Genomic DNA, 19119 nt, shown 5'->3' with positions numbered 1-19119 from the left:
CAAATGGGAACACACACGCACATAAATTATATAAATATACCTTGCTTTTCCTCCTGTGACAGCGAATCTTGAAAATTTTTCTTAACACAAATAGCTCTATCTTGTTATTTTTAATGACTACAAAATATTCCATCTTATATTCCGTATTAGGGTGTAGCCTAATATGTTTTAGCAGTCTCCTCCTGATAGAATCTTCAGTCATTTCCAACCTTCTGCTATTACACTTACATGTTTTTGTTCTTAAGCAGAGTTTGTTAATATATTAAAGTCAAGAAGTTGAATTGCTGTGTCAAGTGGTGAATGCTATTAAATTTTGATAGTTATTGCCAACTGTATCTCAAAGTTTATACTAATTTACCAAAAGTGCATGAAAGGGTCTGTTTTTCATACTCTCATCTATACTGTAAAAGTAACAAATATTTTGTCGTGGTAAAAGTAGTATTTCATTGTTTCTTTCTTTCTTTCTTTCTTTTTTTTTTTTTTTTGTTGTCTTTTTAGGTCTGCACGAGCGGCACATGGAGGTTCCCAGGCTAGGGGTTGAATTGGAGCTGTAGCTGCCAGTGTACACCACAGCCACAGCAATGCAGGATCTGAGCTGTGTCTATGATCTACACCACAGCTCACGGCAATGCCAGATCCTAACCCACTGATCGAAGCCAGGGATTGAACCCACGTCTTCATGGATGCTAGTAGCATTCATTAACTGTTGAGCCATGACGGGAACTCCTATTTCATTGTTTCTTGAATTTTATTTATCTAATATACTAAAACAGCAACATCATTGATTATTTCTTGTGTGCAAGTTATTATCCCAAGTGCTTTACATATTTAACTTAACTCAGCAACCCTATAAGGTCAATAGTTCTATTCTTCTCTTTCTCTTTTTTTTTTTTTGACTGCACCCAAGGCATGTGGAAGTTCCTTGGCCAGGGATTGGACCCAAGCTACAGCACTAACAATGCTGAATTCCTAACCACTAGGCCACCAGGGAACTCTTATTATTCTCTTTTAATAGACATGAAACATGAGACAGAGGGGGAAAGTTACTTGCTCAAGATTATTCAGGTTGTGAGTAGCAGGGCTAGAATTCAAGCCCAGTGGTCAGTCTGACTCCAGGGCCTCTGCTATTAACTACCAAGCTAGTCTCTAAATAATGCCACAGATTTATCTTCCATTATATATGAATGAACATATTCATTATATAACAATGGACATATTTATTATATATGAATATGAGTATATTATATATATCTCATGGACTTTGTACATTTTTTTTGCTGATTTAGAGACTCTTTACATATTAAAGAAATTAGCCCTTTCTCATATATGAGTTTTTAATATGTTTCCAGTCGGTATTTTTGTTACTAGTTTTGTTTCTTTTTGCATACTGGCATGTCGAATTTTGATGCAGTCAAATTTTCAGTCTTTCATTATGATCATTAAGTCCTACCATTAGCTTAGGTCTTCCTCACTCTGAGATTCTCCCATATTTTCATCTTTTTCTTTGGGCCACACCCACAGCATTTGGAGGTTCAACAGGCTAGTGGTTGAATTGGAGCAGTAGCTGCTGGGGAGCTGTAGCTGCCGGCCTACGCCACAGCCACGGCAACACCAGATCTGAGCCTCATCTGTGATCTACACCACAGCTCTGGGCAACGCTGGATGCTTAACCCCCTGAGCGAGGCCAGGGATCAAACCCGAATCCTCATGGATACTAGTCAGTTTTGCTAACTGCTGAGCCACAGTGGGAACTCCTCATCTTTCAACTTTTTAATTTCGCTTAAACCTTTGATCCCTTTTGAATTTTATTTTGGTATCAGAAGTAAAGGCAGATTTCAATAGGTATATATTAATTTTTTTTTCTTTTTGTGGCTGCATTTGCCGGGTATGGAAGTTCCTGGGTTAGGGGTCAAATTGGAGCTGCAGCTACTGGCTTATGCCACAGCCACAGCAACACCAGATCTGAGCCACATCTGTGACCTATGATGCAGCTTGGAGCAGTGCCAAATCCTTAACCCACTGAGTGAGGCCAGGGATGGAACCTGCATCCCTACAGAGACTATGTCAGGTGCTTAACCCACTGAACCACAATGGAACTTCAATATATATCGATTTCTTAAAGATAAGCCGTTTTGTCTTTTAATGCATACATAGATTTAAACCCACTCAGTAAATAATATGAAGCACACAAAGATACAATCGCATGCCCAGATATATCTATTCATACATATATTGACAGAACAAATTGATACGTAGAAATAAAAGGTATGCAAGGACAAATACAGAATTGAGAATATGGTTTTATGTGCCCTGAATGCGTGGGGAGACTTTGTTCTTTTTTTTTTTTTTGTCTTTTTAGGGCCACACCCATGCCATAAGGAGGTTCCCAGGCTAGGGGTCAAATCGGAACTGCAGCCGCTGTCCTACACCACAACTCACGGCAACTCTGATCCTTTAACCCAATGAGCCAGGCCAGAGATTGAACCTGCATTCTCATGGATGCTAGTAAGATTTGTTTCCGTTGAGCCAGGACGGGAACTGCCCTACTTGATTCTTAATACAGTGTCAGGCATGAGTGGGCGTTGGTTGTCGCTCACTTGGGACACGCCCACTGTCCCTTACAAGAACGTTTGTAAGTCTTATGGTTGGACCCTCTCTGCACATCAGTATATTTATATATTAAAAGCATCCCACAAAAGTTGGTTCCAGTCCCTGTTCATGATTCTTGGGTTTGTAGCGAAGGGAGAAAGCATGTCAACAAGAGTCATGTAAAGAGGGCTAACGTCATGGGTTAGAATTTATTCAGTATCTTTCACGTAGCTGTAGAGGAAACCAGTCAAATCTTGGCTGTTTCCAGATCCACAGCTTTGCCGCCTTTTAATTTCTAGCTATAAAAGCTAACCACTGATTCAGATCTTCCTACTTGGAAGGAAAATGAAAGAAGAATGGCTGGGTCTCGGCCAGCGGTTCTCAACCAACAGCAGTTTTGCCCCTAAGGGATGTTCGGCAATGTCCAAAGTCATAGGGGGTAGAGGTGCTACTGCTACCATCTAATAGGTAGACGTCAAGGGTGCTGTTGACATCCTGCAATTCCCAGGACAGCCTCCCCACCTCTCCAACAATTACCATGTCCAAAAGGTCAATAATGTTCAGAAACCCTGGTCTAAGTCAAGGCAGCAAAACCAGGTGTCTGGGTGAAGTGTTGGTATTTAGACTTGTAGGGATAGAGGTACAAACTATAAAGAAAGACTTATTGTCTTTATACTAACTCTACACAAACACATGTTAGGGGGTTTGGTGGCTGTTTTTGTTGTACTTCTTAGCTTCATAGGATATAACCATTTACATGTTCAGTAACCAAGCAGATAGGCCAGTGTATTTTTAATTCTTTTTGCAAATGTCACTACCCTTAATTATGTAATGTAAGACATCAGAGAAGTTTTTAAAATGATTATCTTAAAACTTATCTTACTAACTCCTGTTTATAACCTTTAAAAATATCCATTGTCTTTCTGGTATATTTCCTAATAGTCTGTTTTTTTCTCATTCTTTCAAAAAATTCTGTGGACACTTTGAATTGTCTAGCAAAGTTGTCACTGTTCTTTTAATAAGTAACATATTAGTTGTAGTTTGCAGCAGCAGTTTTACAGTAAAGGGAGGTTCTTGTGAAATCCCTTGATTCTGGGAAGATGAGGGAAGGCAAAAAGAAAAGAGGCATGAATGCTATGCAGTTCTGCACCATTAATACTGGGTTCTTTTACCTCCTGCCCTCTCACCTCTTGCTTTCTGACCCAGTTCTGTGTGTTTGGACGTAACATTTTGGTTGAGAGCTGCTCTTGCATGGCATGCAGTAAGAGGCTTGTCAACCTGACCAGTGCATCAGGAAAATAAATTTTAAAAGTGCTCACAGAAAATAGAGGAATTAAACTTCAGGGGAAGCTGAGCTTCATTTAAAGCTCCACATTCTCTCCAAGTTAATTCTTTCCCTTTAAAATCTAAATATGGCAGCAACAGGGCATCCTTATGTTAGATTGTCAGGTTTCTTGGGATGAAATATTGCACAGCTAGAGAGTAAAGTAACTGTATCTACACTGTAACTTGGGCATTTAGGTGAGTCTGATGACTTTGAGGCGTTTATAGTTCAGTAATTAGCATGGTAACAAATGAGCCAACTTAAGAACAGAGTTTTTCTTTTATTGACTTTGTGACTTTAAGCACTTTTTTCAATGCTTGTTAAAATTTTAATTGATGGCATTCCTGTTTTGGCAGACTTTATACTTTAGAAGGAAAACTGGTTGAGAGTGGGGCAGAGTTGGAGAATGGGCAGTTTTATGTGGCTGTTGGCAGAGATAAGTTTAAGAAGTTGCCTTACGGTGAATTACTTTTTGACAAGTCAACAATGAGAAGGTCTTATGGGTAAGTTTTCATCTTCATTCACTTCTTATATTTTAGTTATCATTTGAAATAGCATTGACTCTTGTGCTGACCACTTGTCTAAATCAGAGTCTTGTTTATCCATCAGAATGGAAATCATGTGTGATATCCATTAATTGGTGTTTATTTTGCCATGATTGGAGATTGAGAACTATTGCATAAAAATGAAATCTTGTGGAATCTATGATAGACTGCATAGTACTTTTTTTTTTTTTGCTTTTCAGGGCAATACCTGCGGCATATTGGAAGGTCCCAGGCTAGGGGTCTAATTGGAGCTGTTGCTGCAGGCCTACACCACAGCCACAGCAATGCCAGATCCGAGCCATGTCTGTGACCTACACCATAGCTCATGGCAATGCCGAATCCTTAACCCACTGAGTGAGGCCAGGGATCGAACCTGTATCCTCATGGATCCTAGCTGGGTTCTTTAACCACTGGACCACGAAGGGAACTCCTTAATAACATCTTAACTGGTTAGCTATACCAAGCAATTTTTCATTTGGTGTGTAGAGACACAGCTAAGGGTGTTTAAAACATATTTTATACTTAAAAATAATAACAGTAAAATATGAAACTATATAATTCCTTTGGTGCAAATAAGTTGAGCAGCTGGATGTGTAGCTACTAAATGCAGAGTTTGAAAGATTTTGCTTTCAATTACACACAGTGCACAGTGAACCTTCTTCCTTTAGGAAATGTCATGTGTGTGAAGAGTGCCAAGCAGACAGACTGCAGAGACGTGCATTTGCATGGAGAGCCCTGGCCCCCAGTGGATGCAGGGGCCCCTGGGTTTGCTCATGATGCTCCATGCTCCATCTCTGCTACCTTTCTTTGTCCACTCTGCTGGGAAATTGACTTTTGGTAGTTGTCCTCTGCTAGGGTGGTTGATATGTGGCAGAGACAGAGCAGATTGTCAGCAATTTGTTTCCGTAGCTTGATGGAGAGGCTAGGTGAGGGTTTCTAAATGAATGATAAGTGAAATGGAATTTCAGAGGTGGTGTTTAGCGTATCCAAGAGCGTGTAGTTTTCTACAACTTTAGAATTATTTACCAGCAGACTTATTGCTAACCATCCTTACCCAACCATGAAATCAAATCCTTCACAACCTCTGTGAAGCCACACTGCATCAGACTGCTGTGCCCTGCAGTAAGATTGCAGTGAGTGCTTCTACTTGGTGGCAGTGAGAAACTAGCTTGTAGTGGCCTTTCTCAGACAAATTAGTAAGAGTTACCTCTGTCTCTGTGTCTCCTCCTATTTTCAGAGAGGTTCAATTGGGTTTTAAGATGGATCTTTCCCTGTAATAGAGACATCCGAGAAATAACTTATTCTTAGAGCCTAAGAAAACTTTTTACTTTTTTGTGAGAATGACTGGTTTAGAAACTTCCTAAATATAAATGCCCTTGTTGTGCCAGTCTGTGTTTCTATCCGTGGTATATGTTATAGATATTATAAAAGCAATTGAAATTTGTAGTTTTAGACTCAGTCTGGCAAAATCATTACTTCGCTTGGGAAATTACTTTTTGAAATGCAAATAGAAAATTTAGGGATTTGATTGAAAATGCTCTGAAAAACTTCGAGGTGGTACTAAATTTGTCTGTAAGCATCAGTTAAAATACCATACAGGAAAGTATTAAAAATTTTTTGGCATGGAATTTGGAAATGTTATGGTGGTCTTTGTGCAACTGGGAAAGTCTGTGAATTTTTGTGAAACACTGATGTCTGTGGACAGTTGGGTTCTAGGTTGGGAGGACACACTGAGAGGACAGTTATCTTGCCTTGGGTATTCTTTACGAATAATGTTCTGATTTCTGAATTGCAATTTGTTTCCACAGTCAGAAAGCCTCTTCACTACCTCCTATTGTAGGATCCAGAAAGTCTAAAGGGAGTGTAAGTATCAGATGCTTTACTCATTAATGTTCTGTATTTCTATGCAGTACAGAGAAACTGTCCTTTAGGTTTCAATTAAATTCAGAGAAATCAAACTTAGCCACCTTGTGGTATGTACGCAATTATGTGAAATAACACTAGAATGTTCATGTTACAACTAAATTTCTCTTTTTAAAATATGGATTTCAAAATAGGTAACTTTTTCCTTACAAAATCTATCCTGAGTTTGAAATCTAGGCAAGGATACATAAATGAGAAGAAATGCTGTATGAGGTCCCACCAGTGGTCTATGCTGTCTTGTGTTCTGTCACTGACAGAGACTAAAAAGGAAGTATTTGTAACAAAATGGTAACCTTCAGTTATATTCCTTTAAAAGAATGAAAGTCATTTCAAATATTTAGCTTCCCATCAGCATCTTTTTCATCCATCATTCATTCGTTTGTTCATTCAGCATATGCCTATAAAATACCCATTATGGGAGAACTGTGCTAAGCATTTAGTAGGTAATTTCTTAACCTATTTGTATTTTTCATTTGCGCCCCTTCATGTGGATGAGTTTCATGTCATTCTTTTTTTTTTTTTTTTTTTTTTTTTTTTTTTAGGGCTGCACCTACAGCCTATGGAGGTTCCCAGATTAGGGCTAGGGGTCGAATTGGAGCTGCAGTTGCTCGCCTACACCACAGCCATAGCAACTCGGGATTGAAGACGTGTCTTCGATCTACACCACAGCTCATGGCAACACTGGATCCTTAACCGACTGAGCGAGGCCAGGGAATTGAACCTGAAACCTCATGGTTACTAGCTGGATTTGTTTCTGCTGCGCCATGACAGGAACTCCTGATTTACATTTTTAAAAGATCATCTGTGAGTTCCCGTTGTGGCTCAGAAGTAATGAGCCCGACTAGTATCTATGAGCATGCGGGTTCAATTCCTGGCCTCACTCAGTGGGTTAAGGATCCAGTGTTGCTGTGAGCTGTGGTGTAGGTCGCAGATGTGGCTTGGATCTGGCATTGCTGTGGCTGTGGTGTAGACCACCAGCTGCAGCTCTGATTCGATTCCTAGCCTGGGAACCTTAGGGTCACAGGTGTGGCCCTAAGAAAGAAAAGAAAAAAAGATCATCTGGCTGTGGTGTCTGCAGAAGTGGGTCAGGGCAAGAATAGAAACAGGAGGCAGTGGGACAGCTGGAATCCAGGTGTGTGGTGTAGGTGACTTGGACAGGAGCAGCCGGGGAGATGGACACCTCTCCCAGCTCCTCTTGCAGCATGTTGTAGCTCTCCGTTGTCATTGGTTGATGCATTCATCCAATAGCTATTTATTGAGTGTGTATGTGTCCTGGGCTCTGTTTTAGTGCTTATGGGGCAAGGGATGGAGCCAGAGATTCCAGAGAAGACTGTGAATATAGGAAGCTGCCATTCTGGAGGCGCGGGGGCGGGGGGGGGAGACAATTATGCATGTGATGTCAATCAGGGCTAAGCTTGAAGAAAAATACATCAGGACATGGGAAGAGAAAGGGAGAGAGGGTACCGTATCCTCTTGGTGGTCAGCGTGGGCCTCATTTTAGCAAAGGGGGGTAACCCTCAGAGCACACAGTAGGCTCTCATTAAACTGTCTGGTGGATGTGTGAATGCCTGGCAGTGAGCCGCACAGAGAATATTCTGTGTCGGACATTCCAAAGTCACAAACTCAGTTTTTAACAGAAGGATTAATGTGCTCCTTTTCTTTAATTAATTAGTTCCCTGGAGAATATATGTGTTTTTAAGATCATTAATCACTTGGCACTGAGTGGGGGTATGTAAGAGAGAAGGGGGCTGTGGGAAATTGGCTCAAAACTTTAGGGCTACAAATCACATCAAAGGGAGAGCATCCTTGAGCTCATGATGCAAATCAAATGGGTCACAGAACTGGATTTTTAGAAATTCTTTTCTTCACATTGCTTTCTAGGAATGGCTGTGTTGCATAAAGAAGGGGAGTGAGGATAGGGGCCTGATAGAATTTAACAACAAACAAAAAGAGCATGTGTGTGTGTGCGCTAGAGAGAAAGCTGTCATAGTCTGCACAGGGGACCCCGCTGTGCATCCGTGACCAGTCAGCAGGGTCCAGCTCTCGTGGTGAGGTGTATGGGTGACAGGGGCTTCTGGGTGGCAAGGGGAGCCTTTCCAAACAGCCAGGGAACGTTGCGTGCAAAGCAGGACAAGACCAGAAGTCACCCCTCTGTCAGACCCCTAGTGCTGGGGAGTCACAGAAATGAGCACATTAAGATTACCTTGTGGTCCTAGCCTTGAAAACAAAAGGAAGATAGAGACAAATTGTCTGAAGTTCTGTTAAGTTTGAAAAAATAACCCATCAACAGGAGGAGGCTTTGTGGCTTCGAGGCCTCACTGCACAGAATCAAAGCGCCCTCTAGTGGAAGAGATGTAACATGAAGGATGTATCGGAAAGTTAGTGCCCGACTATATTACATTTCTTTCCTTGCACTTATTATCATATAGCTAATGTGTCTTGTGATCAGCAATTTACAGATCCAAATATTGTAGTTGTTAAGGTTTTGGTAAAAATAACTATCTATGTATCCCGAAGTCACTGTGAAGCAAGGAAAATTCTGAATGTTCCCAGCCTCCATTTGCATTTTGGGAAACTGAGTCCAGTTTGGATGAAAGGGCTTCTTACACTTTGCGTCATCAGGTACCTGAGTGAGAGAAATGGCAGCCCGAGTCTGGGTCTGGTCCCCTGCTCAGAAGGTTTCCAAGGTGCATCTCTGAAATCTACCTGTGTGAGGGCTGCTCTTTGTGGCAAATTTTCCACAAAAATAAATTTGCTGTATTATGGCCGAAATGTCTTTGGCACGTGTTTGTGGGCACCCAAATGGATTTACTGTGGTAATGAAAAGAAACCTGAGTTGATCGAATCTTGTTGGAAAGTGTCTAGGGAAATATTTTAAAAAACCCAGTTTTTAGTAGAGTGAGGGGTGTTTGAAGGGCTCTTGTTAGCTTTTTGTTTGTTTGAGCCAGAGGTTTGCTCTTCCTGTCAGATATTCTGATATGTGCGTGAGGCAAAAGGCAGGACAGCGGGCGAAGTAGCATGAGGGGTCTAGTGTTTGCGTGGGACACGCTGTAAAATTAGGCCTCTTCTTGCTTTCTTCCACTTTGGGATTAAGCCATAATCTGTTACTTCCAGGTGGCTTTTTTAGGGAACCATATTATATAGTAGCTGTGTCTAGGGCCTTGGGTATTAGAAAGTTTCAGTGTAGGAGAAACATCAGACTTGGGTAACCTCGAGAAAGTTAATTCCTTTATCTAGAAAATAGTGATAATGATACCTATCAAAAGTATTTGTTTAATGGGTATTTGTCAATAAGAGGTACTCAGTGTTTTATCAACAGGCATAGCTGTATGAGATGGCAAAACTCCCCTATTTCCTGGGCCCCACAAACAGCAGTGACTACTATCCATGTGCCTAAGTTATGAGTCACATGTGGAAGTCTCAAAAAAAAGAAAGTATAGAGTTCCCACTGTGGCTCAGCAGGTTAAGAACCAATCATAATGTTGTGAGGATGTGGGTTCGATCCCTGGCCTCAGTCAGTGGGTTAAGGATCCAGCATTGCTGCAAGCTGTGGTGTAGGTCACGGATGCAGCTCAGATCTGGCGTTGCCATGGCTGTGGTGTAGGTTGCAGCTGCAGCTCCGATTCTGCCTCCTGTAGCCTGGGAACTTCCATATGCCACTGGTGTGGCCATAAAAAAAAAGAAAAGAAAAAAAGAAAAAAAAAGGAAAATCCCTTTCTCCATTCTTTTGCTTTTTCCTCTCTCTCTCGAATTTATTTATATATTATCTATAATTTATGTAATTACCTATGTAAATAAATGAGTATAATTTATATTATATAATTCACATATTTGTATTTATTATATGTTTATTTTATTTTATAGATGAATCAATGTGTTTTCTTTTTTAAAAAGGAAAACATTTAAATTCTTTCTAGTCTTCTAATTACAAAATAATTTTTCCTCTTTTCTTGATTTAATTTAGTTCTTACAAGGTGCCTGCAGATTAGTCATTAATCAGTATTTGAATGCATGAGTGTTAATTACCAAAGCCATACCTTACATAGTTATTGAAATCAACTAGTCTTTCTTGATGCTCCAAAATTGCCCTGTTGAGTGTCCCTATCAGAAATTTAGTAAATCAATGAGAGAGTTGATTTTTAAAGTTGTGTGAATCCCCAGGTGCTCCCGGAGGAGGCTTCTCTGTCTCCCTGATTTTACCCCTTTTGGGAATAGGACTTTTCCCAGAGAGCTGTAAAAACCTCTTGAGATCCAGAGTTTTTCATTCTTTAAGTTTTACTATAGTCCTTGAAAGTTCCATAGGCCTTGAAAGTTCAACATCTGTGAATCTTCTAGTAGGTGTGCTAAAAGGGTTATTCCTCTCATTCAAGGCTTTTAAAATTTTAGAATCTTGCTAGGAATAGACTTGGCTGAAAATAGACTAGAATGTGAGGCCTGGCTGATGGTTCCTGCTGATATGATAGTTTCAGAATCTCCGCTATAATCATAGTACTCATTTCTCCTGCCTGGCAGTTTATGGCCTTGTGCGAAAGAATCATTGAAGAAGGAAAAAAAAAAAAAAACTCTGGTTGTAGTTAATGCAATAATTAAATGGAAACTGTATGTTTAAATTGCAATTGGAATAGGAAATTAAATTATGCAAAAAGTGTTATAGATTTGGACAAGTTTTCATACTGTTAATAAATCTATGCATAATTCATTTTCTTGCAGGCTATGACAAAATAGCATAAATAACTTCATTTGTAAGGCTGTGAATTTTTCTCGTCTTAATTGGGTGATAGCTAAAACTATTTAAATGCTTCTGGATGACTGAATACATAAATGTTTAAAATGAGCAGTTATAATAGGTTTCTAGGCAGATTTGTTTATTTAATATTACTACACTTATTTTCAGATACTAGCATAGTACAGATGTTGCATAAAGATTGCACCCAATATGGTGTGAGTTTGATATGATTTTTAAGAAAAAGATATTAACTCTATGCTCTTGGAGGAAGCTCTCTGATACAGTCTTTGAACAAAGCTGAATGCCAGGCACTGTGCTGATTACTGTATAAACATTGCCATTTCATCCTCATGATAGACTGAAGGCAGGCACATTAGCCCCATTCGATAGATAAAGAAACAGGCTCAGAGAAGGTAGGAGTGAGTTGGCCCAAGGACCCATAGGTGGTTAGTGGCAGTGCAGTGGCTCTGAGCCAAGTATTTTGGGTCTCCAAAACTTGCATTCTTGCTCCTATCTGCAACCTCATGCCTTACACACCAGGTAAGGTTAGCACTTGAGCATCTGAAGGCCAAGGCTGTCTTGTTGGGAGGGAGTTCCTTGCAGTGGCCAAGCAGTGGCTGAGTATCAGCACAGCTCTTCCTTGGGTGCAGTAGCCACACTGTAGTGACCCACGTGGCTTCTTGGACCAGTACAGGAGCCACTGAACTCAACCTCACCTTTGTGCCGAGAAGCTCACGCTGATGATGTGAGGTCTTTGTTTCAGGAGGCACATGGGAATCAGAGGCAACCCCCGAAGGTGTGATCAGTCCTTGCAGGAATGGGGGGCATGTGGCCTTGAGCTGCTTGTGTCTGGGTTGCCCTGGATTTGCGATTCATTGAGACCATGGCCGTCACCAACAGATGAGTCAATATCAGAGGCTTTCTACAAGCCCATGCATGGCTGCTTGTGTGATGATACCTGTACACTCAGTGACATCTAGTTAAGAAGGTATTTCTAGATTAACTGGTCAAACTGGGCTTTGTCACTATTCCTCTTCCACTAGCTAGCTGCTGATTCTTCCAAAGGTGCAGGAGGGAGAGGACAGTGAGCATCGGTGGGACCCCCTCCGCTCCTTGCTGGCTGCACAACCCTGGCCAGGCTTAACCTCTAAGCCTCCTTTCCTTCTCTATACAATGGGGTGATAACAGGACTTGTCTCACAGGTTTTTGAGGATTGAGTGAGACGGTTTTATAGAATACTTGGTATATATTTAAGTTCTCAGCAACTGTTGAGTGCTACTGTTTTGTTCGTTTTTTCTTTTCTTTTCTTTTCTTTTCTTTTCTTTTCTTTTCTTTTCTTTTCTTTTCTTTAGGGCTGCACCTGCAGCTTGTGGAAGTTCCCAGGCTAGGGGTCAAATCCAAGCTACAGCTAAAAGCCTACACCACAGCCTCAGCCACACCAGACTCTTAACCCACTAAGCAAGGCCAGGCATCAAACCCCCATCCTCATGGTTCCTAGTTGGGTTTGTTAACCACTGAGCCATGAAGGGAACTCCGAGTACTATTGTTTTTATTCTCTTTCCTCTGCACTAGGAAGACTTAATGTAGGTGTTAAAACAGGCAGTGGCGGAATCTGCACATTACCCCCGTCTCTTGCCACTCCTGCCCTTTATCCCATGAGTCAGTGACTTGTACTGAGTAGTAGTCACTTAGGGAGTTCATCAGCCAATAGTAAGGGTCTCATCTTTTGCCACGTAGGGAAATGATCGACAGTCTAAGTCAACAGTCGGATCCAGCGACAACTCATCTCCTCAGCCCCCAAAGAGGAAAGGGAAAAAAGAAGATGTGAATTCAGAAAAACCCACGAGAGGGAAGCAAAATGCAAAGTTAAAGAACTCACCACCAACAATTCCAAACAGTGGTAAGTTTGTTATGATGTTGTTATTATTGATTGTCATTATCTTAAGGCTATGATCCAATTTTAGTTGTTAAACAGATCCATTTGTTTTTCTGGGCCCACAGAAGATGTGCCTTAGTGTCATATATGAGAGTTTTCAGAAAAAACTTTCTGTGTATGAGAGATGCTACTGTTTCCCATGCTGAATTTCTATTTGTAATTAGAGCTTGTGATATGAGGACACATGTTTTGAGATAAAAATATTTCTCTCCCCCTTTTTTTTGTGCTTTATAGGGCTATACTCACGGCACATGGAGCTTCCCAGGCTAGGGGTCTAATCAGAGTTACAGCTGCCAGCATATGCCACAGCCATGCCAGATCCGAGCCATGTCTGCAATCTACACCACAGCTCATGGCAATGCAGGAGCCTTAACCCACTGAGCGAGGCCAGGGATCAAACCCACAACCTCATGGTTACTAGTCGGATTCGTTTCCAATGAGCCACAGTGGGAGGGCCGATAAAGATATTTCTTGAGTGGTCCCATAAAAAAGGTAAATTTTACCATCTTGTGTACCAGCTACAGTACTGGGTTAGCATTTTTACCAATAGCTACTGATCTCTTTTCGTTGGGTCTACAACCCTTGTCCACATTCATTACGGATTACCTTTACTCATAGATTACTTTTCTCAAAAAGATGTTTTGCTGATTTTACTGATATCCAGGAGAATACACATAAAACTTTACCAGTAAACAGTCTGTGCTGAAATTAGGTACATATTATATGCATTACCAGGTGAGAGAAGGTAGACAGTGATTTAAAGCATTTTGCATTAGCACAAGATTTCAAGATAAAAGTGTGATGAACTAAGGACACGTGCCATCAGAATTGTGAATTTTCCTCTCAGGATTTTGTAAGGACAGGCTCTTTTTGGTCTTGCTCTGAGTGTGTTCTCAGTGGTGGGAGGCCATGAGAGCAGAGTGATGCTGTGGGCAGGGAGGGCTGGTGGGACCCAGTCTGGGGAATGACTGCTTCTCCCTTCCCCTGGGACCACTCAGCCCCACAGGAGCATGTGCTGGGCTGCTGGAGAAGAGCACGAAGGGGGTCAAGTTTCAGATTCAAGGCCGGAGCTCTGCCTTCCACCTGGGAGCCCCAGCTCTTTTCAGAGACTTTAGGAGGTATCAGGTTAGAATTACAGCTCCTGTGGGCTTCACAGCTCAGGAAACAGTAGGAACTTGTGTTGAGGGTTTAGATGGCGTGGCACAGATGCTTAAAGGGTCAGAAGAAAGATGTGTGAGACTAAGTTAAAAGAACAGATGGAATGGGGAGTTCCCCTTGTGGCTCAGCAATAATGAACCTGACTAGTATCCATGAAGATGAGGGTTCAATCCCTAGCCTCGCTCAGTGGGTTAGGGATCTGGCATAGCCCGGAGCTGTGGTGTAGATCACAGACACATAGTTACACTGTGCCTCAGCTCCCCTGTAGGCAAGGCAGCTATAGCTCTAATGCGACCCCTGGTCTGGGAACTTTCATTTGTTGTGCGTGCGGCCCTAAAAACAAAACAAACATACAAACAACAACCAAAAAACAGGTGAAATGAAGGAGCCAATTCCATAAAGAAGAAGGGATGGAGAGGGGCTTAATCTTTCAAGATTTAAATGAGGGTGATTAGGTAGAGGTCCAGAGTCCTAGCTTCTTGTCCTAGTTCTGCTCTTGACCTTGAGTGAGTCACTTGACTTTTTTCGACCCTGTTTGGTCTCTGCAAAATGTGGGTTCGTATTAAGATTTATCTTGGAAGTTTTGCTTTTACCTTTAAGTTTGTACAGTCTTTTTCAGTGAACATGAAACATGGAGGCCCGTGTTAAATGTAGTCAGAGAATGTTTCTTGAATGCTCACTTTGTGGTAGGCACCAAAGGAGAAAAGCTAGCCTGGGACAGCACGGGGAGCATGCCAGGCTTTGAATGCTAAAAATGATAGAGGGTTTATTTTAATCAGTATATGCTAGATTGTGAAGCCCCTGAGGCTATGGCCATGGTCTTACTAGGGTTCTTCCCTCCCGCCCCCGTGTTTTTTTTTTAATTTCCAACAACTAGCACAGGTCTGACAGATATGACACATTAATTTTTTTTTTTTTTTGGTCTTTTCTAGGGCCACTCCTGTGGCATATGGAGGTTCCCAGGCTAGGGGTCTAATCGGAGCTGTAGCCACCAGCCTAAGCCAGAGCCACAGCAACTCGGGATCCGAGCCGTGTCTGAGACCTACACCACAGCTCACAGCAAGTCCGGATCCTTAACACACTGAGCGAGGCCAGGGATTGAACCCAAAACCTCATCGTTCCTAGTCGGATTCGTTAACCACTGAGCCATGATGGGAACTCCGACACTTATTAAATATTGATGAATGAATGATGGAAGTTACAAAATAGATGTCTGTAATACTTTATTTTATTTATTTTAATGATTTTTATTTTTTCCATTACAGTTGGTCAGCAGTTGCTGGCAGTCTCCACTGTACAGCAAAGTGACCCAGCCACACATATGCGTACATTCTTTTTCTCACATTATCCTCCGTCATGTTCCATCATAAGTGACTAGGTATAGTTCACTGTGCTATGTATTGCTTATCCACTCCAAATGCAATAGTTTGCATCTATTAATCCCAGACTCCCAGTCCATCCTGCTCTCTCCCCCTCCCCCTTGGCAACCACAAGTCTGTTCTCTAAGTCCATACGTTTCTTTTCTGTGGAAAGGTTCATTTGTGCTGTATATTAGATTCCAGATATAAGTGATATCATATGGTATTTGTCTTTCTCTTTTCTGACTGACTTCACTTTGCATGAGAGTCTCTAGTTCTATCCATGTTGCTGCAAGTGGCATTATTTTGTTCTTTTTATGGCTGAGTAGTAGTCCACTGTGTATATATACCACATCTTCTTAATCCATTCATCTGTCGATGGACATTTAGGTTATTTCCATGTCTTGGCTATTGCGAATAGTGCTGCAATGAACATGAGGGTGCACGTGTCTTTTTCAAGGAAAGTTTTTTCTGGATATATGCCCAAGAGTGGGATTGCTGAGTCATATGGTAGTTCTATATTTAGTTTTCTGAGGTACCTCCATACTGTTTTCCATAGTGGTTGTACCAATTTACATTTCCACCAACCGTGCTGAAGGATTTCCTTTTCTCCATACCCTCTCCAGCATTTGTTATTTGTGGATTTATTAATGATGGCCATTCTGACTGGTGTGAGCTGGTACCTCATAGTAGAGAAATGCAAGTATGTAGTACTTTAAAACCCACTAAGAGACAGGACTTAGGTTAAACTTTTCATGAATTATTTTTTGTTAAAGTCTTTTATTAAATGTTACTTTCTTATTTTCTGCAAGGCTCTTATTAGCTTATGGAAATTCCAACTCCTACTTCCAGTATATATTTTTTAAAAGTCTCTAGATTTAGTAGTTGTCCCTCAAAAGAAAGAGAACTGCCATCTTTTCAGGTTACTTCATTCATAGAAACTTGGGAACATAAGAGGCTTAATCAGCATTTCCCTCTCTCACAGGAAACTAATCTTTATTAAAAAGGTGAATTATTATGTTTTTGCTTTTGTAATTTGCAAATAGTTTTCAGCATCAGTTGTATCTGTGGGGCTGAAAGGAACAAAAACATGTTCCACACGGAAGCAAGTCACATCTGTAAAGTGCTGAGACAAGGTAGAAGCCTGCTGTTGTTTTTGTTAATTGCCCGTGAGAAGTGTGCACTTTGCAATGTAATTTTATAATGTGCAGATTATAGGTTTTTAATGCTGTATCTCAGTGTTACATAGAACAATGGCTGGTGTCTTTAAAATGAAGGTTTGGGGACTTGATTCCCCCCAGTAAGAGGCTCATACCACTGATCAAGAAGTGTTTAGGAGAGTTTAGATGAAGCATTTTTTATTTTTTCGTCTTGGTAGAAAGAGCATTTGACCTGGAAAATGAATCTTGGTTTCAAAAACATTTTTTTTCAGGGAAAATGAAAGCAAGGTTTTGTGCAGTTTATAAGATTAAATCATTATTTGATAAGTTTAAGGATATTAGCTTAAATCCATACTTTTGAAAATTGAGCTATTTCTCCTTATCAGATCTCCCTCCAGATGTCTTTGGTTAAAGCAATTTCTAGGCTATATTATCAAAGTATCTGTATGTCTTTATCTCTTGCTCTCTCTTTTTTTTTACTCCTTCAGTCTCCGTATTCATTTATTATTGCAGTTTCTTTTTGCTTTAGACATCTATTTTAGTAATTAGAACCAAGTGTGTGATTTTGGATATTCACGTCTCCAGAGGGCCCTTATTCTTTAGAAAGGGAAAAGCAGTGAGGGCTTGAAGCAAGATGAAAGGGAAGGTGCATAGTGAGTCAAGATTATGGGTAAAAATTGCAAGAATTTAATACTATATTGCATATTTATTTGCCAGTTGCTAAGAGTAGATCTTAAAAGTTCTCAGTGCAAGAAAAGTTTTTGGTACCATGTTTGGGGATGGATGTTCACTAGACTTATTGTGATGATCATTTTTCAGTATATACAATCACTGAACTGAACTAAATGGAAGAATTCGGTCTTAGAGATGAAACAGTTTTTTCTCTTAAAAGTATTTCAAATTTGGAATTAATCGCTTCTATTTTATTTCAAAGTGTTACATTTTAGCGTTAGGATGCATATCTGTGATTCATTCATAGTATATGTTAAATTGTGCAAATGTTGGATCCAGTATTCTTTACTGTTCTCATGTTAATTAGAAAAAAAGAGACTTTGTAGGCTGTCTTGATTTTTGTTATAATTACGATTGTAGTCATTTATCTTGTCCTTTTTCTTTTTTAACTGCTGATATTTCCTGACATTCTTATATCCAATGGTTCTTGAATGAGCAGTGCTGATATCAGTCTGTAGATGGCAACCTGGGTCTAATTTTATTTCTTCTTCTTTATTTCTTTCCTTTTTTTTTTTTTTTCCCCCAACTCGGTTTCTCTCTGTAATAGTAAAGCTTAATAATTCAAGCAGAGTAGTGACATATTTCTTCAGGGAAACAAATCCCATTTTCTTTTGGTAGCCAAGATGCAAAGTAAGATTGGTTGGTGATTGATGAAGTTGGGTGTAAAATGCATTTTTAGTGCTGCATTTAAATACCAGCTTAACTGACCACCGTATGTTTTCCTTACACTTTCCACTTGAGCAGTGCCTTGAGATAGGTTTTAGAGGCTGTTAACTAGCTATATTCTCCTCTCTGAGCAAAGCAGTAGTGATGATTGCTTTGAAATAATATTTTGGGATTGATTGTATTATTCATTGATATTTTTCATGTTTTCTCCATGAAAAAATGTAGTGTTTTTAGAACCCTGGGAACACAGGAAGGATAGTGGGTTTGGAGCTCCTTAGAAATATTGGAAAAGATGTAGAGAAAATAGCTTGGTCTGTATCACCATGGTTTATATGGTATTGATCATTACAAATACTTTTTTAAAGGAAAGTATTAAAATGTAAGCAAAAAAAGAAAATCATGGACTTGCAGAAAAGACTTGTGGTTGCCAAGGGGGAGGGGACGCGAGTGGGGTGGTTGGGGTTAATAGATACAAACTATTGCCTTTGGAATGGATTAGCAGTGAGATCCTGCCATGTAGCACTGGCAACTATGTCTAGTCACTTATGATGGAGCATGATGATATGCGAAAATAGAATGTGTACTTGTATGTGTAACTGGGTTGCCATGCTGTACAGTAGAAAAAAAAATTGTATTGGGGAAATAACTATTAAAAAATAATAACAAAATGAAAAAAAAATGTAAGCAAAAACACACTTATATTTGCTTTTGAAGGATGTGTTCCTCTTTCTGTCTCCACATGCAGACTGGTGCCCTTGATGCCACTCCTGGCTTGTTCCCAGCATCATTCAGTGATTGTTCCCAAGGAATGTGTGTTGTTCAGACTCCTGTTGAGTGATAGGGAGCAGGTGCAGTGCCAGGAACGGATGTCTGACTGTTATGACCTTGCTGGGTGACTGCCCTTGGGCGGTCATGCTGTTGAATTTTCTAATAGCTACAACCTGCGTGTGGTGTGCTACGTCGCCCTAAGCATGAAGCACCACTGCCATCCATCCTCAGAGT

At 40.5% G+C, this 19119-nt stretch overlaps 1 protein-coding gene across 7 annotated transcripts in view; it reads left to right on the top strand.

Annotated features, from left to right (window-relative positions):
• Positions 1-19119, top strand: part of DCDC2 (doublecortin domain containing 2) — a 183591-nt gene that overhangs the window by 58883 nt on the left and 105589 nt on the right. For 5 of the 7 annotated variants that reach the window (XM_013977473.3, XM_084967569.1, XM_084967571.1 and 2 more), the window contains 3 exons: positions 4270-4416; positions 6267-6321; positions 12845-13007. In XM_013977473.3, the coding sequence (XP_013832927.3) occupies positions 4270-4416; positions 6267-6321; positions 12845-13007 (365 nt within the window). Of the gene's footprint in view, positions 1-4269; positions 4417-6266; positions 6322-12844; positions 14484-15169; positions 18809-19119 lie in introns of those variants that run through there. The other 2 variants (XR_014809738.1, XR_014809739.1) reach the window with 2 other exon arrangements.

This window comes from Sus scrofa, chromosome 7, assembly GCF_054392235.1.
Source record: "Sus scrofa isolate SSC_HxYL_T2T_F1_AM1 chromosome 7, Sscrofa_HxYL_maternal_Yorkshire_Landrace_v2.0, whole genome shotgun sequence".
Lineage (NCBI taxonomy): Eukaryota > Metazoa > Chordata > Mammalia > Artiodactyla > Suidae > Sus > Sus scrofa.
This window is presented reverse-complemented; position numbering and strand designations above follow the sequence as displayed.